Here is a 27,293-nt window from a genome sequence, read left to right as displayed (position 1 = left end):
TTGGTGGATGTAGGATGGGGACTAGGGCAGGAAAGGATTGTGATGGTGGGTGAGCATTGCTCTTCAAGGTACCCGAGGTTGAGAAGAGGAAAGATCCTTAATCCTCTAATTGCTGTTTTTTTCTCACATTTAAAGATAACTTTCTTGATTTTTCTTATTTGCCTCCAGAAAAGAGGAAGATCTCAGCTCCTTCTCTTTCTCTTCCTCTTCATTTAGCCACAATCCCATTCCTATCAGAAAGATAATGAAATGGGCCAAACTACATCTAGGATCTAATAGACATGGTCCACCAGGAGGAGCTCTCCAAGGGTTAGAGCTGAGTGTAGCTGGGGTGTGCTTCTGTCTGTTCCAGTGTCCTCACCTGCAGCCACACATTGTAATCACCTGGGATATTTTAGCAAACCAACACCCAGGCCCACCCAGGATAACATAGGCAGTACCTGGGAATGGGGCCCCAGCTTTGGGACATGTTAAAAATTTCCAGGTGATTCCACGGTGCTGGCAGGATAGAGAACTGCTGGGCTGTTGGCAAGCTCCTCCTTCTACAGGGCCAAGGAATGGGAGAGCTGGCTCTTCACCACCACCACCACCACCACCCCTCCCCCCCCGCCCTTAATTCTCCTCCTTGCTGGCTCTCTCTCTGTCTCATTTGTTCTTTCTCCCCCTCTCTCTGTCTTTGTCTATCTGTATCTGTTTTTCTGCTTCTACTTCTCTTTCTCTCTTTATTCCTTCAGACACTCTTATTTCCATGAGTTTGGGGAAGTCTCAGAGACCCTGAGAGGAGACTGAACCACTCCTCATGCTTCTTTGGAATCCCTTCAGGTACAAGGTCATGACTAAAGTCAAGAAATCGCACAGCCCTCCAGTGGAAGGCTGCGGCAGCCAGATGAGAGTCCCGGGCTGGAATGACTAGGCCTGTTGGGCTCTAGGGCTGGGCCAGTGGTTCCCAAAGTGGGATCCTGGGAGGCAGCATCACCACCTGGGAATGAGTTAGAAATGTGAGATCTACTAAAACAGAAACTGGCAGTGGGTCTTAGCATGTGTTTTCGGGAGACTTCCAGGTAATTCTGATGCCACTGCGGTTTGAGGACTAGGCTCTCTCTGTGGAGAACGGCTCCCTGGTTGCTCTCCATGGGCCTCTGCCTTGGGGAAAGGAATCATCCGGACACCTGCGCAGGAGAAAGCAGGGGCTCTTTATTCCGAGCCTGCTGAGGCCAGGGAGGCAGCCACTCTGCAAGGAGGGAGTTTATAAAGCTAATCTCCTCTCTCGCATGCGCACCCAGTCTATTGAAAGTGAGTCACAGCCTGTCCTAACGTTTCCTGGGAGCTTGCACTGTGCTAAGCACTGATTTAAGGGCTTTACATGCATTAACCTAGTTCAGCCTCAAGAAGCGCTATGACTTCAGCACAAGGGTAATCCCTGTCTTACAGATGAGTCGTCTGAAGCATGAAGTTTAAATACAAAGCCAGATAGTAGCGGCCTGTTTCAGAGCCAAAGCCCTGCCCACTCATCTATGCCGCCGGTCGTCCATCGTGGGGAGATTCCTCCCGGGCGAGTGTTTTGTGCACAGTGATAGCCTACAGAGGTAGCCTGCACGTGTTGACTAGCACACAGGCAAATAGGAAAGCAGGACGATTTTGTCACTTTCAGCGGGAACAAAAGGTGAATCATGTGAAGCCTCATAGGATGGCAACACAAGTGTGCCTTTCAAATGCAAGGTGGGCTCAGTTGTTTCCTGGTGGATCGGCTCATTTAGAGCTGGAGCTAATGTCTGTGGAGAAGTAGAAGAGAGACTGCTGGTTGGCCTGGGATGGCCTAGAGGTAAACCTAACTCTCACTGATGTGGCTTGACCTGTTTCGTCAGATTCTGGGAGTAAAACTAGAGAGACAGTTGTCATGGTTGTGAGGTGTGAGTTGCTTGCTTCTTTGGTACACCTGGGCCTCAGGAGAGAGCTGGCGGGCCTGGCAGGGCCGCCCATGCAGGTGGCCCTGGGATTGAGCACCTTCTCGGACATTGTATTGCTCTCCTCCCAAGGAAAGGACACCAGTGCCCACTAGTTGATTCGGGGCTTGAGTTGAGCTCTTAAGTTAGCAGACAGAGAGGGGACTGTCTGGTGTCTAAGGGAGTGGAAGCTCACAGCAACCCCCTAGATTACCAACCTCCACTCTGCCCCCCAAAACCTAAAGAGGAAGACCTCTGAGCTGGATTGACCCAATGCCGGCCCAAAGTGAGCCCCAGTGACACCCTTTCACCACACGTCCAGAGAAGTCTAGAGGGCAGGGATTTCCTCAGTGGAGAGAAGGGCCGAGCAGCTCAGTTCCCCTTGGCTGTCCACACTACGCTTTCCCATCTTCCCTCTAGCACCACTGCCAGCACGCATACTTGCAAAGCATGTTTACCCAAAGCATTGGATAAACAAAACGGGGCTGGGCTTCCTTTCTAAAAGAAACTCAGGAGTTAGGCCATCGTTTTCTTTTCTTTTTTTAAAATAAATTTATTTTATTGATTTTTTTATGGAGAGGAAGGGCGAGAGATAGAGAGTTAGAAACATCAGTGAGAGAGAAACATCGATCAGCTGCCTCCTGCACACCCTCTACTGGGGATGTGCCCGCAACCAAGGTACATGCCCTTGACCGGAATCGAACCTGGGACCCTTCAGTCTGCAGGCCGACGCTCTATCCACCCAGCCAAACCAGCTAGCGCCATCTTTTTCTTTTCTCTCCTTTTGGCCTGTGGTCCTTTGAGATCTTCCCCACCCCCCACACCCCCCACCTCCCGCCATGGTTAACTTAAGCTGATCTGGGGCACACCTCGAACTGGAATGGCCAAGGTCTGGCAAGGCCTGGGCACTTGAATTAACTCAGCTGTGTCCTGGCCTTAAGAAGAGTCTCTCCCTCTTTCTTGTTCTTCCTCCAACTGTTAACTAGAGAAAAGGGAATCCTCCATCAGTTCTAGCTGCGTCCACTGTAGTTCTACATGGCCCTCAACAATCATAAATGCTGCTTTACTTTGCTCTTGTCTTGTTGCATTTATTTCTCGCTAAGATTTTGTGGTGAAAAGTGACAATTCGAGGAAGAGATTTAGATGTTTGGGTTTTGGTATTTCCCCCTTCTCTTTCTGCTGTATTTTGATGATTTCAATTTATTGCTACACTGACTTTCTCTCGGTGACATAGCTTCCCAGGGGTCTCATTGCTACAGTGAAACCACAGACCAGTCCTGCTCTGCATCTTCGGAAGCTTTGCTGACCTCTGAGAAGAGCATCATGAAAATAAGCAAAATGATAATCTCAAGGGCAGTAGACTTTGTCAGAGGTTTATGTAGATCACACTTTGCTAATATTGTTCAATAGCCCTTTATATAGCCAACACCTTTTACTATAAAATGCTACAACCCAATATTCAGAGATATCTTTCATATTCCTAAGCAGAATACTCATTGTTTTCTGGTGGGTATCACATACAGATGGGCTGAGGGCCTGGAGTTCAAGGTGGGGAAGGGCTTGCTCTATGTATATCTGTCTTGCCATGATTTCTATGCTACTAGACCTGCCATATGTTGGCATGGAACATTCATCAGGAATTTTCCCGTGAGTTGTAGGCAGGATACTGAGCAGAGGTTGTGCTGCCCTCAGGTTTTCCAGTCTGTATGGAGGGATCCATTGTCCACCCCTGTCTTCTACCGTCCCTACTATCCCACCTCATGGTGGTGATCAGGGTTGGACTCTCCCAGAGGCACATATGTCTTGCTCTCTCCTCTGATTCTCCCTGAATTTCTTCTCTCAGGATAGGAAGATATCTCACTCTGTCCAGTGTAGCAGCAAAGTGTGTTCTTCAACCGCAACCTACTCCGTGGTTTCTTATCCAGCTTGGCTCATTGATACTCAAAGGTCAGCTTTTGATGCTAATGGAAACCCTCTCTTTCCACTATGTGGCTCTTGCAATTAGTGAGAATTTTTGCCACTGTGGGCTTGACAAAAGCCAACTGTGAAAGTCAAGGTGTAACAAAGACTTCTGTCTCTAACTTTTTCCTGGGGGAAGAGGAGATGCAGGGTTACTGTTGTTGTTTTTGGACTGGTGGGGAAAGGATGAGGGTAAAAGGAAAGGAGGAAAAACTCCACAGTTGAAAATCATCAGCCTGTAGGGGAATATATTAATAACATTTCACTGAATCTATTGTTAGCATGTCTTGTTCACTGTATTCCCCGGAGTCCCTATGTTGGAACTAATGAACAGATGCTCTGTTCGTGGGATGCCTTCTCAACACTTCAGGGATGTCCCACTGTAAAGCGGCTGCTACACTTCATTTTCTGAAAGCTGCTATAACTCCAGTGGTGGACAGTTGTAGCCATTTAGGAGTATGGTCCAGGGTTCCCTGACCATAGCTATGGGACCAGGTATAGACACTTGACCCAAAAGGTGGCAGATAAGGATGCCCATAGCCGTATCCTCCATCAACATGCTTTTCTTACAATGCAGCCTTGTTACACTTCCTTCAGGCAGCACAGTCGGTGCCCACTGCTCTTGAACCTGGGAGAACTTCATAACTCTTCGACCCCGAGAGTGTACTCTGTGACTTCTGAGGCTATGTCACATGAGATGATACAGTTCTTGCCTGGCTCACTCATTTAATATCTCCTTTTTGCCCACCCCCCTTTCTCTTCCCAGATGCTTGCTTTTGGAACCCAGCTGTCACGTGGAGAGAATGCATGTAAGAGTTCTAGTTGACAGCCCCCTTTGAAGTCCCACCAACACCTGGCGTTAAGAGCAGACGTGTGAGGGAGGAAGCCTTGGAGACGATTCCAGCTTCAGCTGGCACCTGACCGCAGCTACCTGAGGGAACTTAGTGGGAACGATCTGGTTGAGCCCAGTCAACCCTCTGAATCATGGGAGATCACGACAATAAATCATTGTTGTTATTTGTGTGTAAAACGGGATGCTGTGTCATGCAGCAACAGATAATGATATACAAAGGGAGTCGTTATAGAGATTTTCAGTTTCCTCTCAGGAATGTTAGAATGGGGCACAGAGAGATTGTGTCAGCTAGCCATCGGTTGCTGAAGATGTCATTTCCATCAGGTCGGACCCTGAGTGAAAAGAACCACACGCGAAGGAATAGATATTTGCAGTGAGTAGGAAACGAGAGTGTGCCACCAAGAGAGAGTATTGCCATGGTTATGGATGATGTTCAACTTCTTCGCTTTGAGGCCTGTTAAACATTCAGGCCTCAGACCCCGTGAGAGGCTTTTATATCTGGTGGAAATAAATAAATAAGTAGATAGTATTCTCATTTCTTTGGCCTCCACTAATTGAGTACATTTTTATTTTTTGTAACCAAAGAGTCCTGATTATGTAAGACATCTACTAGCCAATTTGAAATAGAAATGGATTCGTATAAAGTAAATCAACTGCAGGAAAGTTTTACCTGAGTTAAAAAATGAGGATATCTTGATGGTTTTGCTACCGTCATAGAGAAGGGGCTGTTTGCCTCGTGAATTCCTGTCTTTAGCTCTCAGCACGACATGGCAACTGTGGTGCTCATTCACCTACTCGCTGGGTATTTCTTGCTCCCCGTCTGCCTGGAACAGCATGGAATCACACTTCCTGGCTCTCCTGTGGTGGGGTGGGGACTATGCCACCAGATTGACAGACATGCTGTGTGTCACCTCTGGGCTGCCATTTCATTGCCCTTAGCCACACCCTTCAGAGTTCTCTTTTTCCTCTGCTCTGATGGCAAGCCGCACGGCAGACAGTGGGTGCTCCAGGTATGTCCCAGCCCTTGAGCGAAGACGAGGAAGTGAACAGGAGCCCAGCTGATCCACACTGAGTGGAAGTGGAATAGAAGTCTTCGCTATGTTAAGGAGATATGGGAGTTCTCACCATAGCATAATCCAGCCTTCCTGCCAGGTTCAGTGACTCTGCATCACACATTACCAAGAAGATTGAGATCCTCCAGGAAAATCCCCTCAGCAGCCTTCTCATCATCTCACACTGGCTTCCGTCCTGCCCTCCCAAGAAGTTTCCGAGGCGCAGCTCTTCCTCCTCCGTACAGCTCCCGGGCCCAAGGGAAGGGCTGTTGTTCTGTGCCCATGTCCTTCCCAATGCTCCTTTCTCTTCAAATGTTAACACATTCAGATTTGTGCAATGTTTAACGGTTCTCATTCAGCCTTATGATGCCTTCCAATAGTCTCGGGCATTGCCCCTTCTATGAAACTTTCCTGTAGATAGTTTCTACCGCTGACTCAGCTACCTCTTCATTTCTTAAATACTTAAGCCTCTGTAAACTCATTTTTGTTCTAACCTCTTCATGAAGCTCGTTACTTAAAATTGTTTGGCTATCTAGATCAAGGCTTACTCTCATTCCTGAATTCCAAGTCTTTATTTTTATCACAAAGTTATAGACTTTCAAAAATAAAAGGCAGAGTGATGTGCTCTTCAAACTTTAATGTGCATAGAGTCACCGAGGTATCTCATCAAATGACAAATTCTGGGGCCCCACCACCAGAGATTCTGGTTGAGTCTGGGTTGGAGACTGGTGTCTGCATGGCTGTGAGCTCCCAGGGGTACTGATGCTGCTCTCTGCGGGCACACACTGACAATTTTTGTTTTCTCCAAGTCTAAAATGAAGACCAATGTCAGCAGGAGTAGCTCTTACAAATGGTCCAAGAAAAAATGTCAGTAAGGTGCACACAATTGGGAATGAGGGCAATGGTCCTATATTCTACACTTGACACATATTTCTGGAACTTGGATTTGGGATTGAGATCAAGGCTGGAGGCAAAACAACTTCTGTCTCCTCTTTGTGGAAAGAGCCCTGGTCCTGAAACACACATTTGAGTTCTATTTATATGGGAAAAAGCAGGAAAATAATGAACTGATGAGAACTTTCTGTAAAGTTGCTGAGTTCTGGGAGTCACAAAAAATTAAGTTAAACTGAACAGGCAATTTTCTAAGGACCTTGTTCTTCCTCTAGCTCTGTGGTCGGCAAACTGCAGCTCACGAGCCACATGTGGCTCTTTGGCCCCTTGAGTGTGGCTCTTCCTAAGCCTTAGGAGTACCCTAATTAAGTTAATAACAATGTACCTACCTATATAGTTTAAATTTAAAAAATTTGGCTCTTAAAAGAAATTTCAATCATTGTAGTGTTGATATTTGGCTCTGTTGACTAATGAGTTTGCCGAACACTGCTCTAGCTTAATACCTTATTAACATAAGGTAGAAATGATGGCAACTGGAAAGATGCTATCTCATAGCAGTGGCTCCAGCCAAGAGTTTTCCCCTTCCCTCCCATCACTCTACCCTTTGGCCATGATTAGTACCAGCTGAGCTCACCAACTCCCTGCAAGAACTTGACAAAATCATGAAACAGAGACTAAAGCTGAAGAAGGATTTTAGAGACTTAGAGTGGTCTGGCCCATTCATTTTATTTTAAATAGAAAACAGATTTGAAGAAGAGAAGTCTTTCCAGGCCATACAGAACAATGCTGACAGGGCCAGTACAATGAGCAAGGTCTTCTGACTCCCAGTCCAGTTCTCTTTGACTACATCCTCTTCTCATGGGATGGGAAAGAAGAGATGGACAGGACCAAGGAAGACAGCAGGATGGGTTGCCTGAAGTTTACTCAGCACCTGGAAATCTGGATGTAGTTTGAGTAGAGTTTGTGATAATTCAGGGATGACATATATCAGGTATGGGAAGAACCTTTGAGACTAATATCCCAGCTTTGACAGTTGAAGAAACCAGAGATGACGTTGACAACACATCCGTAGCATAAAAGTTACTGATTCCCCCATCTGGAACTTTCAAAGCTCTCATCCCCAACTTCTACTCTTTCTGATTTTTCCACTCTTGACACATTTGCAGTCCAAACACTGAGTATCCTTGGTCTTCTTCTTAACATCTTGAAGGAGAATATTTTTCCTCCTTTCTAGAGGTTTTGTGCTTCCTTATTGCTCAACCAGAGAGGAAAAAGATCAGTGTCTCAAGTGACATTGAAGGTGAAAAGCTGTCTAGTACTCCTGGCACCTCTGTGATTTCAACCTGAGATTTCACTAGCCTTGGCTTATTAATGGAGGTATATTAAGACCTAATTTATTCATAATTCATCAATTTGGAATTAATGATAAATGAGATAGGGCTTAAATTGAGGTTTACTCTTGAGAATCAAAGAGAAAAAAATTAAACCGAATTGTTAGAGTTGATGGTCTTTAAAGGGGCCATTTAGCCTATTTAAGAGAATAATCTTTTTTTGTTTTGTTAATCCTCACATGAGGATTTTCCCCCCTCATTGCTTTCAGAGACAGGAGGGAGAGAGAGAGACATGGAGAGAGAGAGAGAGAGACTGGTTGTCTCCTGCACATGCCCCAACCAGGGACGGGGAGTGGAACCGGCAACCCAGGTATGTGTCCTTGACTAGGAATCCAACCATGATCTTTTGGTGCCCAGGGCAACACTCTAACCACTGAGCAACGCTGACCAGAGCTAAGAGAATGATCTTTTAAGGTATTTTAGAAATATCATTTAAAGCATGTTCAGAACTCTTTGAACCATACCTCTTGACAATTTTTATATTAATTACCCATTATTCTTACCTGTTCAATAAGGAAGGTCTGAGATTTTCTGTTTGGGAACATGTTGCTAGTCTAATTTAGTCATTATATGTGTGTGTAAGCATGTAATTAAATTGCACTTCTGTAAAAAATATATCTCCAATTCAGAATTTTGTTTTCCTTTGGGTTTCCCTCCAATAATGAATATAGATTGTTGAAGCTTTTATAGGGTGTCCCAAAATTCATGCAAGATTTGAATTTTGTGTGAGCATTAACAACAACAACAAAAAATAAAAGCCTAATTTTACTTGGTTTATTGAATCAGATTCTAATATCTGTTGCCCTTTGATTTCAATCCCTTCAATTTGATAAGCATTACCAAGTACCAATTATGTCCCAGGAGCAGGGACAATGAAGACCAATGAAGACCACCGCTTTGCGTATGTGCCAGCAAAACTATGGAGGCCATTCACCCTATGTGCTATTTCATACATAACCCTATACTGTATACTTTATGAATCAATAAAAAATTTACAATTTTAATTATAAAATTATGTTTTCTATCAAAATTACTTCTTGTGTGAATTTTGGGACACCCTATATATGCTTGTTGTGTGTGTGTGTGTGTGTGTGTACTTGCTATAAGTCATCATGGGTGAGAGCCACTATGACATAGAAGCAATGCACTGTAATAATGATTGTTAGTAAACAAATGATGTAGTGAGCAAAATGCATTTCAGAATGTGTGGTTATGTGTTATTATGCATTAGAGGAGTAAATAGGCTTATTACTTTGTCCTAGGTAAAGAATGCCATTGGCAGGAGTAATTAAAGGATTTTTGAACGTAAGTGCATCACATCCAAAGAGAAGGGTTTTAATCACAATGGAGCTGGGCTGTGGTAAGAGAGTCTCACTGGCTGCGGATTCTAGGAGCCATGGAGGCACTAGAGTTGGCCGTGGACTTGTCCTGTTTGGCAGCACTGCTTGCTGAACCTGAGCCCACCAGTGTCCAGGTGATGCTCAGAAACAGGACAGCAGATGACCTTGGCAGCATCAGTGAACATGTGCCAAAGAAGAGAATATATATATAAAAAAAAAACGAGTCCAAAGAAAGAGAACCTGGAGCAAGGCTCCAAATCTAAATCAAGTTTCATGGTGCAACTTGATTCTCTCTTTTAAATGACATCGATATTTAACCACCTGTACTCTAATCACTCGTGGTAACTATAAGAATTATATCTAAAACCAAACTGAGACCTACTGTCCAAGAATAATAGTGCTAGTGTAGATGAGTATGGATACAGAGTTATAACTCTTAATTATGTTTTGAATTGCTATACCTTGTCCATTGGCACTTGTTCCACGCCTACCTTCTTATATTCCTTTTGTTCACCATTTTAAAAAGCATCATTAAAGCCCAATTTGCATATCATACAGTTCACTCATTGTAAGTATACAGTTTGATTATTTTTACTAAATTTATACAGTGTGGTCATCATCCTAATCCAACTTTAAACCACTTCTATCACCCTAAACGTTTCCTCATTTCCATTTGCAGTCAATCCCTGCTTCTGCCCATCTCCAATGATCTTCTATTTCCTTTCAGGATTTTTAATTCCATTTATTTATTGATTTAGTCTTTCCCCCCATTACCATGTATCCCCTCTATGTCTCTTCCACATCCATCCTCCCCACCCTGCCCCACAATCACCACACAATGTCCATGTCTATGAGTTCTCTCTCTTTTCTTCTTTCTTTTCTTCTTTCTTTTTCTTTCTTTCTTTTTTGGCTCTGTGTTTGTAAAATTGAGCACATGGATACTTGCAGAGACATGTTATGTTGAAACAGCTTTATTTTTTTAATCCATAAATATCTGTTACTGACAAAAGTGGAAAAATCCTCGACTAAATCTTACTAAAGTGATATCTGTTTACAGTACATATAGAATGTGCTTTGACAGGTAAGTAGGATGATGAGATTTGTACAGAGCAGCAGTGACGAGAGCACTGCTCATCACGAAGCTTGCTGATGGGGATGAAGAAACTGCAAGGTACAGACAGAAAGGTACTTCCATCAGTGCTACCATATAATAAACACGGAGTCCATAAATTGGGGTAATGCGTAAAAATGTTCATTAATCCCCCCTTAGGAAATTGTGTCCCCAAACTAAAAATATTACAGTAAGAATTGCTTTTTATTAGAGAATTTCAAGAATTCTTTACTACAAAATGTCTAGTTGAGTTACAGAACTAGAGGAATATTTGCCACTATGAAGCACATGAATGAGTCCTCCCATGGAGTGGCACTCGAGGGTCCCAGCGGAGTGGGCAGCAAAGTTGAGCAGGGTTCTCCCTCTCGCTCAGGAAGGAGGACATGAAGGGAACATGTAACGTCATTTCTCTGACAGATGAAGGTTGGTGCGTTTGCTGATTTACAAGATGGGTTTGATGATACTGACTTGGACTCTCAATCTTGCTTCACAAGCTTTCACCGGGAGGACAATAGTGTCCCACGGAGGGGCTAGTCAGGTACTAGGATGCCCAAACTCCTAGCAGCCCAGAGGTGATGCTTCCCTTCCTCCAGCTGGAATGAAGCCCAGTGTCCAGACTCAGTCTTCAGGACCCAGGTTCTGGATGGGAATATGACATCCATTGCCACCTAGAGCCTCCGCCGTGAACGCTCCTCTGTGGCTTGGAATTCAGTGCCCACTGATCTCAAATGCAAACATCATGCCCTTGTAGGCCAACCTCTGGACCTTTCTCCTCTAGCCCATCCTCTCTCTGAAATCAGAACTCCCTCCCTCCAGCTTTAAGGACCACATCAAAGTGAAACTTTCAAGTTCAGAATTTCCCAATGACACAGATACCATGATGACTTAGTAGGCGTGTCTATATGTGAGGACTTCCATGACACACGGTGGGTAACCTATTGAAGGCCCTTACACCTTCAGATATGAGAGCATCCCTAGGTAGCCGGGACCCTGGGCCCACCCAGGTTCCGGTGAGGAGTCTGGTGGCTGTCTAGGGCATCTAAGGTTGTCACCGTGGGGCAGCCTTAATGGGAACCATGCAGCTCAGTTGGGATGGGGGAGGAATGTGAAGAAAGAAGGTTAATGAAAGCCCTAACATGTAAGAGCTGGATGAAACTTCAGAGTTCATCTAGTCAAAGCCCCTCGTTTTACAGGAAACTGAGGCACTGAGCAAGAATAGGGCTTGTCCTCAGTCACACGGCAAGATGGAGACAAAGCCAGGGCAGAAGTGTATCCAAGAGACTCGGCCCCGAGCTTTTTCCTCCTGTAGTATGCTTCCTTCCGAAATCAAATATAGAGACTCAGGAAGACATATCTTTCATACTGACTCTGTCATTAAAATGCTGCATTTATAAAAAATAGCATCTGAACCCTGAAAAATACTTCATTAAAACACAACAAGCTTCCTTGAATATACTTCGGAGCAAGTTTCCCAGGTTTAGGGAAGATGGTGGATGAATGTATGCAGGAGGTAACATGTTAACGCTTCCCAAAGCCGTGCCTTCTAGGGTCCAGCAGCCCTTTCAGAATACCTGGGGTCAAATTCTCAGTTGCCTGTGGATGGAGTTGGAGGATGGATGGCTGGTGGCAGGCAAGGTATCTGAAGAAATGGATCTTTTGGTGGCAGGGTTGTTGGAATGGATATTTCTCCACACTTGGGGAGTCATGAGGCCATCCAGAATTTTGGGACAGAGGGAGATCTGTGACACACAAGCAGGACAGGTGTGGGGTGGAACAGTGGCCAAGAGCCCTCAAGGATATGAACTTTGGCCAGAGTAGGAACCTCTGGGCTAGGGCAGGCTGGGACAGCGGCTTAGGGGGACGGGCCTGGCCGAGATACCTCTGCCAGGGCAGCTTCTCTGGCTTCCCTGAGCATCACCTCCCAGGGGCAGGAGGGGAAGGATAAACCAATGAGGCAAAAAGAAGATCTGAATGTCTCATTCTTTAAATGTTTTCACTGAGAGCTGTAGGTGTTACAACTAGAGAGTATAGCAAGACCAAGGAAAAGAAATTAGGGATGAAGAAAGGTAAGTTAAGGAAGAGGGCAAGACCAGGGAGATGAGAGGAAGGGAAGACTGAACTGGCATAAAAGACTGAGTGTATGAAAGGGTTTCGGAGTGGGAGAGTGGAAAAAAGGAGAAATTTGAATGAAAAGATTTTGAACTTTCTAGAAGGCAAACCCATCACCCAAGAGACTGGGGAGCCAAGGGAGGGGGTTAACAGAATTCTTGGGAAAGCCTCAGTGACTTAGGAACTCAGGGAGTCAAGAGTTAACTGGAGGAGCAAGACGGGGAAGGTGGGAGGGCATGGGGGATTGTGGGAGCTTCGCTGTTATCGAAGGCCAAGGAACCAGCAAGAATGTTCGGGGCAGGAGAGAACCTGGCAGATTCCATTCCACTCCAATCAGATCCATGGAGACTCGCACAAAGAGCAAAGCAAGCAGAGTAACATTCTGGGCTCTGGGCTTCCCTCCTGGGGGAGGGGGCTTTCATTGTGGGGCAGGGCCTGGTGGGGCGGAAGTCATGACATCTGGGTTCTCATCCCAGAACCCTTGCTTATCTGCTGCCTGAACTTGTCTAGTAATGTGGCTTTGCTTGTTCTGCAAACTTGGATGGACCAACCAAATGAGTGAGACACTGTGTGTCCTAGTTAAGATGTCATTTTATGGGCTGAATTGGAGCAAGTCTATGGATTTCTCTCTTCCTCTTCCCTCTTTTCCTCCCAGACCCCAGCGTGAAGCAAAAGAATCATTGAAAAGAAGTTGGGGCTCAGGTAGGATTTTCTGATCTGACTGACTCCAGAGGTTTTACACTGGATGACGGTAAGGCTGGGAAGAGAGACATTTTGGAATCAATCTTTCAAACAACCCCTGAGACAGAAAGACAGGGCCTAGGAGAAATGTCGTCCCGAGGGCTGGGGAACTGGTGCCAAGATGCTTCTCACAGGATGAGAGAGATGAGATCAGGTTTCTGGTTTGGAGAGTATGTGTGTATAGACACATGGGGAGGCCTTTCTCACCCACCCATATCCTTTCCCCTCTGCACCAACAGGCAGCCTTCCAGGGACTGGCCTGGGGCTGGATTAGAGGGCAGTGGTTTTAGGGACCAGCTGTGAGAGACACTCCTTTGTTTCTGGGAGGGGCCAATTGCTCTATTTAGGGTGATTTCCTCCAGCCTAATCCTCTTAGCCTCCCCTCTGGAACAAAATCTCATAAACCCTGGGGCCAGCCCTTGGGAAGGTTTATGTGTTTGTAGGGGAGGAAAGCAGAGCTATCCCTGTCCTCACAGCCTCACAGGACACTACCCCAGTGGGGGAGCTGAGGGCTGTGTTCACCACCCTGAGCTCTAATACCCTCATGATTATGTGATTATGGGAGCCTTGGGAGGAGACAAGAGCTTTGGAATTCTTGAAATAAGTCAGAGGAATCAGTCAATTGATTTCTCCGTGGTTGTGGACTGGGTTAGACTAGAAAATCCCAGGGCTGACACTGGGGAGCTCTCCTGCCCCAGCCCCACCTCCCTTTTAAAGGGCCATACATATTACATGCAGAACTGGGGGACCTAGAATCCCAGTTCAAGGTCATTGTTTCCGGAGTCTGACTGTGGCGAGTCACGTTTTTAGTATCAGACCTTCTCCTAATAGTTTGGAGCTGATTTCCCCAGCCCCAGCCCAGGGAGGTGCCCTGGCCCTGAGAATGGGGGAGCCCCTTCTCTCCCCACTGGCTCTGGTCTTGAGGGAGTGGATGCTGCTTAGCTCACAGTCCAGTCTCCAGGAGGCAGTCACACCCTGCCCTCCCCCATCTGGAGGCAAGGAAGGGGCTGAGATAGGCCGGCAGGAGCTGGCCCCCCAACAGAGCTGAGGGAGTCGATCTGCCTGGGGCCTGTGTCCCCTGCAGGGGAGAGACTGGGGTGCAGCCCAGTTAACCCCAGACCAATCCCTGGAGTACCATTATTTGCATTTGCTACTGAGCCTCTGTCCCTTTGACCCAGAGGAGGCACTGGTCTGAAGAAGCAGCAGCCAGGAGAGAATGATGAAACTGCAGGAGTTGGGGGGTTGGGGGGGGCGGGCTGGAAACAGGCAGAGAGCAAATTCCACACCAAGATGGGGTCAGGAGGTGGGCAGTGATGGGGACGGAGGAGTGGATGAGGTGCAGGACCACCACACACGCCCTCCTTGATGGGGAGGGGGTGCGGGGCTGCCCCTCTTCAGAAGCCGCTGTCTCCATCCTGTCTGACCTGTGTGCTGGGAGACAGGGGGAGCCCTGGATGATGGGAACAGCAGCCCCTGAGACCTTGGGCGTCACAGTGGCCTCCCCACCTGCAGCTGTCTGGCCATGGCAGAAGCCTCCAGGGGGCAGTGTAGGGGAGGGGAAGGCAGGCCTGAGTGGTGGGTCATAGTTCAGACCTAGAGGCCTGGAGGAAGTGTGGAGATAATCCGGTTGCTAGGGAGAGTGTCCCAACAGTCCCTGCACCTCCTAGATGCCCTCTTCTGAGGGGGCTGGGGCAAGGCCCCGGGGAATTCAGGGTAAAACATCTGGGGCTAGGGGAGGGGCAAAGTCCCCCGAGAAAAGGGGCGGGGACCCTGTGGGTGGGGCAGGCAGCTGGAACTGGGCAGGCTTCCCAACAGTGGGGAGGCAGCAGAAGAAAGGGACTTGGGGGAGTCCTGCATCCAGGGCTTGGGGGAGGGGCAGGGTTCAGGGTGGGGCCTCAGCGGCTCAGCAAAGGAAGGGCCACTCAGTGGGTCCGAGTCCAGCAGGCCGAGGAGATCGGTATTGTGCTTATGGACACAGCAGCTCCCTGGCTCCGGAGCGCGCAGGCAGTTTTAGGCACTAGAAGATTCCTGTGGTGCGGTTCTAGGTAAATGAATGAGACCGAGTTGCCTATGCGGTCAGCCACTGACTGCACCCGCTGGCCAGTTCAAACCCAGCCAGCTTCCGCGGGAGTCAGGCCAGGGCCTCCTGGCTGACAGGCCTGCAGCTGAGCCCCAGGAAGGGAGAGAGGACGTGGAACTGGAAGGATTGCTGGGGGGAGGGGGGGGATGACTGGGCTTAGTCCTGCTCCTCACCCCCGGACTCTCCTGGGAGAGGGAGTGACTGCCCTGATCCCAGGTCTGTGCAGCTGTGCCAGGCCACCTGCTGTGCCCGGGAGTATGGCTTTCAGGTGAAGATAGCCCACCCCCACCTCCTGCGGAAGGAACAAGGGAAGGGAGCCCAGGGGGCTAGAAGCTCCGCCCCAGGCCCCTCCTGCCTGCCCTGCTCCACCAGCCGCCGGGCCTGTCCAGGGGGTCACACGGTCACTTCGGTCTTGCTGGCGCTGTAGCAGGTGTGGTGGCCGGGGATGTAGTGCAGCTGCTCCACCGTGTTGTGCCTGCGCGAGGCGAAGGCCTGGCGCTTGGCCGCCGTCTGGCTCTGGCCCAGCGTGGCGTAGGAGTTACTGGAGGCACTGGGATGGGAGTGCATCTTGGTCATGCGGTAGCGGTCCAGCATGGGCGTGGACACGAACACGTCCGTGTGCGAGATGGCCCTGGCCAGGGACTGCTCCGGGAAGGCCGTCCGCTCGGGGGACAGCAGAGGGTCCTGGGAGTGCAGGCGCTCCGTGGACAGCAGCTGCTCGTCCGACAGGATGCGGTCGTAGGGCATGCGGAACTCGTCGGGCAGGCGCCGCTCCGGGGACAGGACCCGGTCCTGCGACATGGCGCGGATGGGCCGGCGCGGCCTCTCGCGGGGCAAGGGCTTCTGTTGGGACATCTGGATGACATTGACGGGGAGGGTGCCGCGGGCCGCCAGGTCAGGCAGGTGCCGCCTCCTCATGTAATACTCGTCAGCCTCCTTGTCGGCTGCAGGACAGACAGGGAGAGAAGTCAGCTGGGGGGACAAGGTGACACCACGCGGCAGCCAGGACGGAGCTAGGATCCTGCGGCCCAGGCAGATGGGGGCTGTGCGTCTAAGAGTCCCGCGGGCTCTTGTGAACGCTGGATTCCTTCTCCTGAGTCTGGGGCTGGCCAGGAGTCTGCTCCCAGGCAGTGCTGGGCCCCCTCAAGGCCCACCTGAGTACCCCGGGGTTCGGGGGCTCCTTGAGTCCCAGGGAGTTCATGATAGCACAGAGGACAAGCCCTCGCCCCCAACTCCTGCTGGGTGCTGCTGCTACCACCCCCGTCCTGCAACAGAATGGCTCCTGGTGTTGCTGAAACTCCCAGAGGGCAGCCGGCAGCTGTCCCATGAGGCTTGGAGCCTCTCTCCAAGGGACTGGGTTGCAGAGCCAGACTCCTGCTAGACGCAGTGGTTCTCAACCTTCTGGCCCTTTAAATACAGTTCCTCATGCTGTGACCCAACCATAAAATTATTTTCGTTGCTACTTCATAGCTGTAATGTTGCTACTGTTATGAATCGTAATGTAAATATCTGATATGCAGGATGGTCTTAGGTGACCCCTGTGAAAGGGTCGTTTGACCGCCAAAGGGATCGCGACCCACAGGTTGAGAACCGCTGTGCTAGAGTAAAGCTGCGCCAACCCGAGGCACTTGTGAGAAAGCTAAATTGGTAACTTAGGAACTGAGTAACACTTTCTCTGGAGTAAGAGCCCGTGCACAGGAAGCCAACAGGTGGGTATCTGGCCCCCACACACCACAGAATCAAGCCTACACACACCCGTCATGTGCACATCTGAGCAGGCCAGAACAATCTGCACCTCATTCAGATGCTCCACCCTGGTCTCCAGGCAGGAGGCCCTCCCAGACCCACTGCCTGCTGAACCCTTGAACTTACTCAGGATACGTACACCTATTTTGCCCCAAATTTTAGGAATGGGGCTTCCCACAGACGGACTTTTCAATCTCTGCAGAATATGGGAATGCTGACTGCTCCTCAGTGTTCCCAGAGGGCAACCAATGGCTAGGTCCTGCCTCCTGAGCCACATATTCTCTCAGCCTAGGCATTCATAAGTCCTCGGGTCATTGAAGATCCCCTCTGCTAGCCATGGAAACTCACCATTCTACCTGATCTGGACTCATGATGGTAGATTAACCCATAGCTTCAAGCAAATACTCAGTCCTGCAGTTGGGTGGTGCTAAAAACAGACTTTTGGGGAAGTGGGGGCAGCAGTTCCAAGGGTGGGAAGGTAGGAGGGAAGAGCTCTTCCACCACGTATCTTCCAGTCATTGTAACATCTTAAACCAATCAGGCTGTATCTCATATCCCCATCAATCCCTAGAGCCTTCCAGACTCAATGCAGAGCTGGGATTATTGGATGAACTGGACTCAACTGATCAAATAGGATATGTATATGAGAGTGGGGAGTCTCAGGTTCTCAAGACAGTGTTGGCTGGATTAGGGAGGCAGGGGTTTAAGGGCCCTTCCACAGTGAGGTCTCTGTGAGGGGACTCAGAGAAAGCTCTGGTGTTGGCTGCCTCTACTCCAAGATCTTGAGGGTGAGAAGGCCCCTGGTTTAAAGATGGTAGGTATGGGGCAAGGCTGGGGAAAGGTTTTCTCCTGCATGCCTTCCGGGGAGATGTGGACCTGAGGATTCCATGGCCTCTGTTCTATCTATAGGGGAAATAGGCTTAGGCCCCAAAGAACAAAAACAAGGAGCTTGTCCATTGCCTTCTTTCATGCTACCCTCACTCTTTGTTCTTGGGACTCCACACCAGTCCCTCAGGTGTAGGGCAAGAGAGTGAGACCAGGAGGATGTCACGAAGGCTCCAGAGACAGACCTGGGACGACTCACTTACTTAGCCTCTTCAGGGAGGAGTACTTGCTGGGGTGGCTCTTCATTGCAGACTCGTAGGATGGGGGCAGGTGGGCCAAGTTCTGGAAGGAGCGGGAGAAGGAGAGGTCGTAGGGCTCAGTGGCTGATGTCAGGATGTTGTTCATTCGTGGCTTCTCTGCAAAAGAAGGGAGGGGTGCATCGCATTAGTGAGGACGAAGGCTGGGGAAGGCAGGAGGGAAAGGGTCCAAGCTGTATCTCATATCCCCATCCCACTTTCCTGGCCCCAAGTGCTAAGACACAGATGGTGCTGGTGACTCAGTTTCCCTCATGCTCAGTTCCAGCTGTCAACAAGCCTGGGTGCAGGTGCTGTTATGTCTGCCACTGGCCATGATGGCAGTTTTCCTTCCCTTGAATGGCAAACTCTTTCTCCTGGTACACCCCTGGGCTGTCTGATAAAGATGTGAGCCTGATGGAGCTGGGGCTACAGGGGCATGGTTGTAAAATGATATGTTTGGGCATGAAAGTTCTGTCCTTTCTCTAATAGTTTTAGGCAAACCTAGTTCCCTGGCCCAGAAAAATCTGAGTTTGAAGGAGGAGGAATGACTGGTCTTGTCTACATACCCACAGAACTGGGTGCAAGACCTGGTTCCACTGAGACCCCAACCCACACTGTCCATGATGTCATTTCACCTCTCACCTCGCCACTTCCACCTCGGGCCTCTCCAAGCCCTGCGCCTGATAAGCCACCGTGAGCTACAAAACCATTTCCTCTCCTTCCATTTTCTTCCCTTGAAGCCCCCTTAGCTATCTCTGAGCTGAGGGAGGAACTAAGGAAGTAAAAAAATGCTTAGCACATCATTCCCCTTTTCTCCCTCCTTCCCTTGAGATTCCAAAACCTGAAGAGAGAGAAGGGAGTGTTGTTCAATGCCAGACATGGGTAAAAGAATATGGAAAGGAATAGAAGAAAAGATGCAAGTGAGATAAGGTGAATGACTGATGAGGTTAATGAGCTGAACTGGGCTCTCAGGGCCAGAGTAGGAATAGCACAGGAATTGGGATGTTGGGATTGGGGAGATGCAGGTGTGGGTGAGGGAGGGGACATGAAGGTGGAGGACAGAAAAGAATGCAGATCTGGGAAAGGAAGACAAATATATCTTGGTGCTTGACTGACTTGAGGCACAGCAAGAAGTCAACAGGTATTCCTGGGGAAACAGTGGTACCATTCCAGAAATGAGGCAGGTGAGTGGCTCTTGCATTATCCCTCCACACAATTTGCTTTGGGACATCAGAGAAGGAGCAGGCTCTAACTTTGAACAAATGTAACAGAGGATTGGGGCTCCCCATGCCTCTTGGCGAAGAGAGTGCTAAACCCTAGAAGACAGTAATTTTGCGAACCATGGGACAAAGAGAAGCACTCCTGAGCTTAGTCCAAAGGCAGCTTCAATACAGGGCATTCCTGGCTTCTCTATCCTGTTCTGCTGTCACTGGTTCCCGCAACTCAGGGGTTGAAAACAGGGAAGCCCAGCCAGTGAGCTACTGCTCACACCAACACATATGCGAGGGGGTGGGGGATGCTCTGAGAGATCAGAACATGCTGTACAGAAGGAGCCTCCCTGGCATGGATAGGGATAGATGCCAGGACATGGAGTGGGCAGGAAGTTGAGAGCACTGCTTGTGGAGCTGGGGACAGCCACCTGCCCCTTAGCTCTGGTTTCTTCATTTTGGCCATGCTGGAGAAGAACGAACTTCCCTCTGCCTGTTGGCATTATCCTCCCACCGAGGGCACCATTCAGCTCTCCCACGTCCAAGTGCAACCTTCCTGGGTGCTCTTATCTTGCTCTGTTCTCCAAAACAAGCCACTGTGGGCAGGCCAGGTCTTCCTTGCCTTCTGCCTCCACATGATTGCCCTTGCCCCTTGCTTCTGCTTTCTCTCTGATTGCAATGCCCTTCCTTACTCTTTCTCTAGTCAAATGTCCCTTCACTCAAGACCCTTCGATATGATAATGTCACATTTGTTCAGCCCACGGTGATTTCTCGTCTTCAAGGGCCTATGGCTCTTCTAGTCAATGCCATCCCCTGTATGTCTACGTGATCTCTAATCACTTTACTTGAGTGATCTTGATCTCCAAAGACCGTGGTCTCCTTGACTGCAGCGTTCTTGCTTCCCAACTTTTCTGATGCCTTCATAGTGTTTTGGCTCAAGATAATGATCCAATTAATGCTTTTTGGTTAATCACGTGGACACAGGTAGCCTCCTTTCTTAATAGTTCCTCTGCCAGCGCCTGGGCAAAGCATGAGAGTAGAGAGAAAACTCTGCCTCCACCAGGTTGTGAGCTGCTCGAGGGCAGGGACCAGGTCTCATTAACCTCGTCTCCTGACACCAGGCAGAAAAAGAAAGTAGGAGGATGGGGAAGAAAAAAATTTCTCCTGTTGTAATTAGGAGGCCGTGCTTGTGTTGGCTCCTTCTGGGGAAAACCAGCGCATGGCCCTTCTTTCAGGATGCCACTGAGATGTGAGGCATTCTCCGCTCACCCTTTCTGCCTTCTCTTCCTGCTGCTGCTTCATCACCAGGGGCATCCCCCGGGCTCTCTGTTCTGCCTTCTGCTTTTCTCTGTCAGCCTGCTCGCACAGATTGCTCCCACTCCCAAGGCTTCTGTTACTGCTTCCAAAGCATAACTTACATCTTCAGCTGTAACCTCCCTCCAGACTTGTATGCATTGCTAACTGCTTCTTGAATGATTGTGGGTTTTTTTTTTTGTTTTTTTTTTTGCACATCCTATGATCATATCCAGCTCTAAATGTCCAGATCCGAACTCACCATCCTAGCTCCATCTCCTGGACCCACTGGCTGCTTTCCTTATTCCTTAGATTGTATTAATAAGAACCCCCATTCTTCTAATTAACCATAGCTCACTCATAATTGACTCCTATCAGCCATATTGGTTAGTGATTAAATTTTCCTGATTCTTTCTCCAAAATGTCTCTATTGCCACTCCCAACATCACCGTGCCTAGAAATGGTGATGAATGAGAAATGGTATCAACTTTTAACTGATCTCTTCAATTTCTCCCAGTTCTAATTTTTTCTAGACGCTCTCCCCAACTCCCCAACCTGAAACATCTTATTAAACTGTTGCTTTCATCATCACATATTTACACTAGGAGCCTCGCACTGGAGGGGACATGAAAATAGTCCACTCTGTCCTCCTCTGTAATACCCTCCATCTCAATGCCGAAGCAGAGCACACTCAGATGTGAGAGAGGTAGGTCTCTCCGCCAGGTAAGCTGGAGAATGTATCCTTGTTTTGAGTTCCTCTCTCACTAAAATTCAATGGTGTTTTCACATTCTTTCAAGCAAAGAGAGGAGAATGACTTTTAGTTCACCATTTACATGGCTGTCTGATGTTCCATCAAGTTCTGAGCAGGTACCCAAAATAGTTTTGCTCTGCAGTTCCAACTGTGAAGTTGTGAATTGGTGGCAGGACATTAGCACCAAAGGGGGAAACATGGTTTGCTACCCTTGCGCCCTATGCTGATTCTCCTGTGCTCCCCAACTTACAGCTTCTTCCCCTGCCAAGAGGCTGAACCTCAAACAACCCAGTTTGGTTTTGAGTTTCATCAAATCTTGATTAGTTTGGGAGGATCAATATAGTTTAACAAGTCTCCTGTCATTTTATATGGTACCACAAGTAACCTTGGGTGAAGGAGTGTGTTCACTCCTTGCTGTGAATGTATGGAATTGATGCCTGCAAGTGAAAATGGGTTAGGAAAGGGTATCGCGTTTTCTCTTCCATGATGGAAGATCACTCTGATATCAGAGACAGAGCACTGAGGGAACAATGATCTAGAAGTGAGAATGAGGTACTGTGTCCCTGGAAGAAGGTGGACCCCTGACTCCTGACACCTCCTTAGCTTCAGTGAGTCAGTGACTGAATGCCTGATGCCCTAGTGATGCCCTAGTGGGCGTCAGCAATGAGGATGGAGCCACTTGGAATGAGGATGGAATGCAGGGGACTCTCAGCCATCTCTCACCATGTGCAGGGGTCTGGGTAGCACTGCTTAAAATCGGATGGTTATACTGATGATCACCTGAAAGTCATAGAAAAGAACATTTTAAAGAGGAGTTCAGGCATTGCATTGTCTCTCCAACACAGCAGCTCTTCCCTTGGCCTCCGATGTGCTTCTCTGAGTCAATTGAAGCACGTCTTAACGGTGCAGGACTTTTGAAGTCACAGAAACACGAAGAGCAGGGGACAGCATATTAGGCTCAAAGAACCTTCCTCTGCTATTTCTGTCTCTCTCCTTCTGCACCAGGGCTTCCTCTGTCACCATGGTGACCCACCCACAGCTGTGGACCTGGCTGACCAGCGATGGAGGCTTTGCTGGGGAGAGTGTGGGTGGGGAGACTATAAGATGGAGAACTGGGCTGAGGAAGTAGGTCCTTCTTTGAGGAGGGGCTGTTAGGGTGTGGCTAGCCAGGAACGGGATGCTCTAATTTAAGGTGCTTACACCTTATGAGGTTTTGGTTTGCCAAGTCCTTTTGTTGTTGTTAATCCTCACTGGAGGACCACTGTTTTTTGTTTTTGTTCTTGTGCTGTTGTTTTTTAGAGAGAGAGTGGAAGGGAAGTAAGGAGGGGAGAGAGAGAGAGAGAAACTTCCATGTGAGAGAGACACATTGATTGGTTGCCTCCCACAACTACCCAAACCTGGGCTGGGGATCAAACCTGCGACCCAGGTATGTGCCTTTGACCAGGAATCAACCCTGACCCTTCAGTGATGCTCTCACCACTGAGAAGCACCAACCAGGGCCGTCCCAAGTCTTTATACACAGGTGTCTGGGTGCATCCTGAGATATGGCAAGGTGACGTGAAGTGTCCACTGTCTGGCACTGGTAGTTCTGGGTCTAGATTGTGTCATACCTATATATGACACAGCCTGATATTTTAAAAAAACACTTATTTTGCCCTGGCAGGTGTGGCTCAGTTGATTGGAGCATTGTCCTGTATACCAAAAAGTCACAGGTTCAATTCCCATTCAGGGCACATACTTAGGTTGTGGATTTGATCCCTGGTCTGGGAGGCAATGAATCAATGCGTCTCTCTTCTCTTCTCTTCTCTTCTCTTCTCTTCTCTTCTCTTCTCTTCTCTTCTCTTCTCTTCTCTTCTCTTCTCTTCTCTCTCTCTCTCTCTCTCTCTCTCTCTCTCTCTCTCTCTCTCTCTCCTGTCCCCTCTCTCTACAATCAATAAGCTTGTCCTCAGGTGAGAATTAAAAAAGAATAATAATAAAATAAAAAACATTTATTTTAATTAATAATGCAAAATCCACATGGATTAAACAAACCACAACATGAATAGAGTTACAGTTGCCAAAGCACAGAGTTCAAGAGCTTTTAAAACTGAGTGAAGGTTTGGCTTATCACTAAAGCACACATTGACACTATAGTATTGCTTAAATTCAATGTTGCATTTTTATTTTTCAAAGGTACATTCATCTGATTTCAGTGAACGCCAGGGGGAGAAGAGGCATGAGGTCTCTGCTTTAATTTATCTCAACCACGGATCACAGCTCTGCCATCGTCTTAGGGCTACATCTGTGTACACCTCCTTATGTCTTATTATTGAAACCATCTTTCCTACCCTGGGCATTGTGTCCTCTGGCTCCTCATCCTCCAGCTCCTTCACTAGATCCCCTTTCCTCTTCTCTTCTCTACGTGCCAGTGCTCCACAGGCTCAGGTGTCTTCATGAAGAATGAGGCTCTACCTTCTCAACGCTACCCCTCCAGCTGGAGGCCCATCTGGTCTGCGGCGCTAGAGTTTAAACTGCTTATGGACAGCTCATTGAAGTTATGCCCTAAGCCTGAGCTATTAAAACCCAAAGTGAGCTCATCATTTTTTTGTGCAATGTTCAAACATCTGTCTGTCTATAGTACTAATGTTCCCTGGGCGTGTATTGTGAAACTTCGGTTGTCATTCACCATTTCTCTCCCTTCATCCTCCATATCCAACGAGTCCCCAAATCCTGTCCATATGGCCATCTCCTAAATCCAGGCCCACTATATATATTTTTGTTCAGGTTTCATTTAGCTCTAATCTCTGGCCATTTCTAAGACAAATCATCTTGTGTACCAGACAAAATTTTCCATACCAATAAAACCATTACATCATTCCATTGGTTCAGAACACTCTTGAAATAGCCATGGACACTATCCAATGGGGTGTGCATTTGGGAAGTAAGCCAGAGTTCCTCACATGAAGATATTCTCCTTTCCTAAGACAGAATATTAAGTATATCCAGGGAAAACATTTGCCAAAGGTTAAATCAATTCTGTACTGCATCTGGATTTAAGCAAGGACAGAGAATCCAGGAAGGGGGATAAAGGACAGATATTTTCTGCCTATCCTCCCGAGACAAGGCGAAAACCAGCCTCATTGTCCTTTTGTTGTTTGTTTGTTTGTTTTTAAGCAATATAGAAGCATCCAAGAGGCCCCGGCAAGAAATGAGAGGACCCAGGAGGGATGGTGGAGTGCCAGTTAGAGAGAAACGCTTCTCACATTCCATTAATAGAGTCAGAACTGCCACAGTGACATTTTATTGTATTTTCTTTTCTTTTCCTCCCCCTGTAAATCACTATATGTATGTTTGTTTTCTCTCACCACTCCCCTGTTGCCCTCCCCGTCTCTCTCAATATTGCTGTGAATAACCTGTAGCATTTTTCCTTTTGAGAAGAGAATTAGATTACAGCTCTTAAAATGTAGAAAAATATGGTGATTTGATCTTCACACTTGTGCAAAGTAGCAAACATGTGAGGTTTTTCATTGCAGCATGTGTGTAGCAGCAAAAGGAAGGAGACAACCTAAATGTTTATACATATATATGTACATACACACAGATAAATATGTATGGTTTCCACATATGTATGAATGCTATATGTGCTATTTTAACCTGTTGCCTTATACGTAGTGGACAGCATATCTTGAATATACTTTCATGTTTTGAAATGTTCTTCAAAATATTTTATGTGGTTTCACACTAGTCCTTTCTGTAGAACAGCCTACTGTATATTTCCATATATAAGTGTAATATGTTTATTTAATATATAGACTTAAGAATTCCCCTATTACTGTGTATTTAGGTTGTTTAAAAGTTTAATAATGGTACATCAAATAGCTGTGAACATAAATCTTAGGCCATGTCCCATTTTCTTAAATGAATAACTAAAAGCAGCATTTCTAGGTGAACACACTGCCAGTTGCCTGGCAATGTGATGAAGTGGACTGGCAGATTTCCTCATGTTGAACCACTCATCGGTTCCTGGGCAATACCTTACTTGATTTTGTGTCTTATTCTTTCACTACAACACTAGATACTATTTGTTTGTATATATGTAATTCCTATAGATTCAGAACATTTGTATTTTTGTGCTGACATGTGAGCTTTATATATCAAGATAATGATATTGTAAAGTCAAATGTATATTGTTCCACCTTTCTGTATGCCTTGAAACTATTAATATTGCATATGAAATAGTTATTCTTTGGAAGCCTGAAAGAATGAAAAATAAAAATGCCCGGTGTCTTGGGAAGTCCTAGTGGCCTTGTGTAGGGTTGGCTTGTTATTTTGTTGACTGCACAACAACTTGGGGAGATAGATGTTACCATTCAGAGTTAGGGACACTGAGGTTTGGAGAGGGGCAATAATTTCCCCAATAGGTGATGCTGGGGTGCGAACCCAGGCAGGCTGGCGCCGGAGCCCACAGCCCTACCCATCATGAATACTGCCTCACATGCTTGGCAACTTTTTCCTCACATATCGATTCATTCATGTTTTTTGCTTGTAAATTAAATCCATAATTTCCGTTTTTCTTAAATAAATCCATTAGACTTTTTAAACTTTACTATTAGCTTAAGACTGAACATTCCCTCAAAAAACTATGCATGTGAAATTGTACCCCTTTTCTTATTCTTAATTTTCTGTGTTAATGTTCTGTTGATCAGCAATTTATTTGTATTGCTAGAGACCCGATGCACAAAATCCATGCAAGGGGCTTGGCCCTCGCAGCCCCAGCTGCCTCAGGGCCCCTCAGCCCCACCCACTGGTCGTTCTGAAAGGTTGTTCCAGAAAGTCATTCCCCTGTGTGGTCTCATTAGCATATTAGCTTTTTATTATATAGGATTATTCTTTTTCAAAGAACTACCTCTTATACATGTCAGGTTTTTTTTCTTTTTGTCTTCCAATCCTCACTTTGTGCTTTTGAACTTGCTCGTTCCTGCCTCCTAATTTTCTTTGGTTCATTATTGTTTCCTAATTCCTGGGTCTGAATTTTTAGTCCATTTGCAGGGCCCTTTTCTGGTAATATAAGGCGGTTAACTGGAAACCTGTCTCCAGCCCTATCCCCTGAGCATCGATACAGAATGTTCTGATTGTTGCTGTTCCTGAATGAGCTGTAATTGCAGCCTTGCTTTTCTCTCTGACCCAGAGTTCTTGAATAGAGTGTTGTTAAATTTCAAAGTGTTTGGATTTGCTGGTTTGAACTTTTGCCATTAATTTTCTGTTTTATTGCACTGTGGTCAGAAAACAGAGCCTGTTCAATTTCTGCTTTTTGGAATTTATTGAGATTTCCTTTGTGGGCTAATATATGATCTATTTTTGTAAATGTTTCCTGAGTACGTAGAGGAAAGGTATATTTTCTTTTTGTAGAGTACAAAGATGACATATATTTATTAAATCAGACACATGAAATACATTATGCAGTTCCTCTCTATCCTAATTCATTCTTCGCCTACTTAATCTGTCAGAGGTGAAGGGAGGTGTGCTAAGGTCTCCTGCCACTGCTGCGTACCTGTCATTTCTTCTTTATACTTGGTGTAGAATTGGTTTAGGTATTTCATAGCTACATCATTCCACACAAAAAGGCTCGTGATGCTACGTCTTCTTTGGGGCTTGCTCCCTTTATCCACATGAAGCAACCCTTTCTGTCCTATTTAATGCCCACTTTATATCCTCTTAATCTGG

General features: G+C 47.2%; 1 protein-coding gene across 2 annotated transcripts in view; it reads right to left on the bottom strand.

Moving 5' to 3' along the window:
* Positions 1-10,394: 10,394 nt before the first annotated feature.
* Positions 10,395-27,293, bottom strand: part of SHISA6 (shisa family member 6) — a 292,588-nt gene continuing 275,689 nt past the window's right edge. The window contains exons 4-6 of one of the 2 annotated variants that reach the window (XM_036341895.1): positions 22,314-22,370; positions 18,305-18,457; positions 10,395-16,414 (exon numbers count right to left, since the gene is read on the bottom strand). In XM_036341895.1, coding sequence (XP_036197788.1) covers positions 15,864-16,414; positions 18,305-18,457; positions 22,314-22,370 — 761 coding nt within the window. In that variant the 3' untranslated portion in view covers positions 10,395-15,863. The remainder of the gene's footprint in view (positions 16,415-18,304; positions 18,458-22,313; positions 22,371-27,293) is intronic. The other variant, XM_036341896.1, reaches the window with a different exon arrangement.

Source organism: Myotis myotis, unplaced genomic scaffold (genome assembly GCF_014108235.1).
Source record: "Myotis myotis isolate mMyoMyo1 unplaced genomic scaffold, mMyoMyo1.p scaffold_m19_p_17, whole genome shotgun sequence".
NCBI classification, from domain to species: Eukaryota; Metazoa; Chordata; class Mammalia; order Chiroptera; family Vespertilionidae; genus Myotis; species Myotis myotis.
This window is presented reverse-complemented; position numbering and strand designations above follow the sequence as displayed.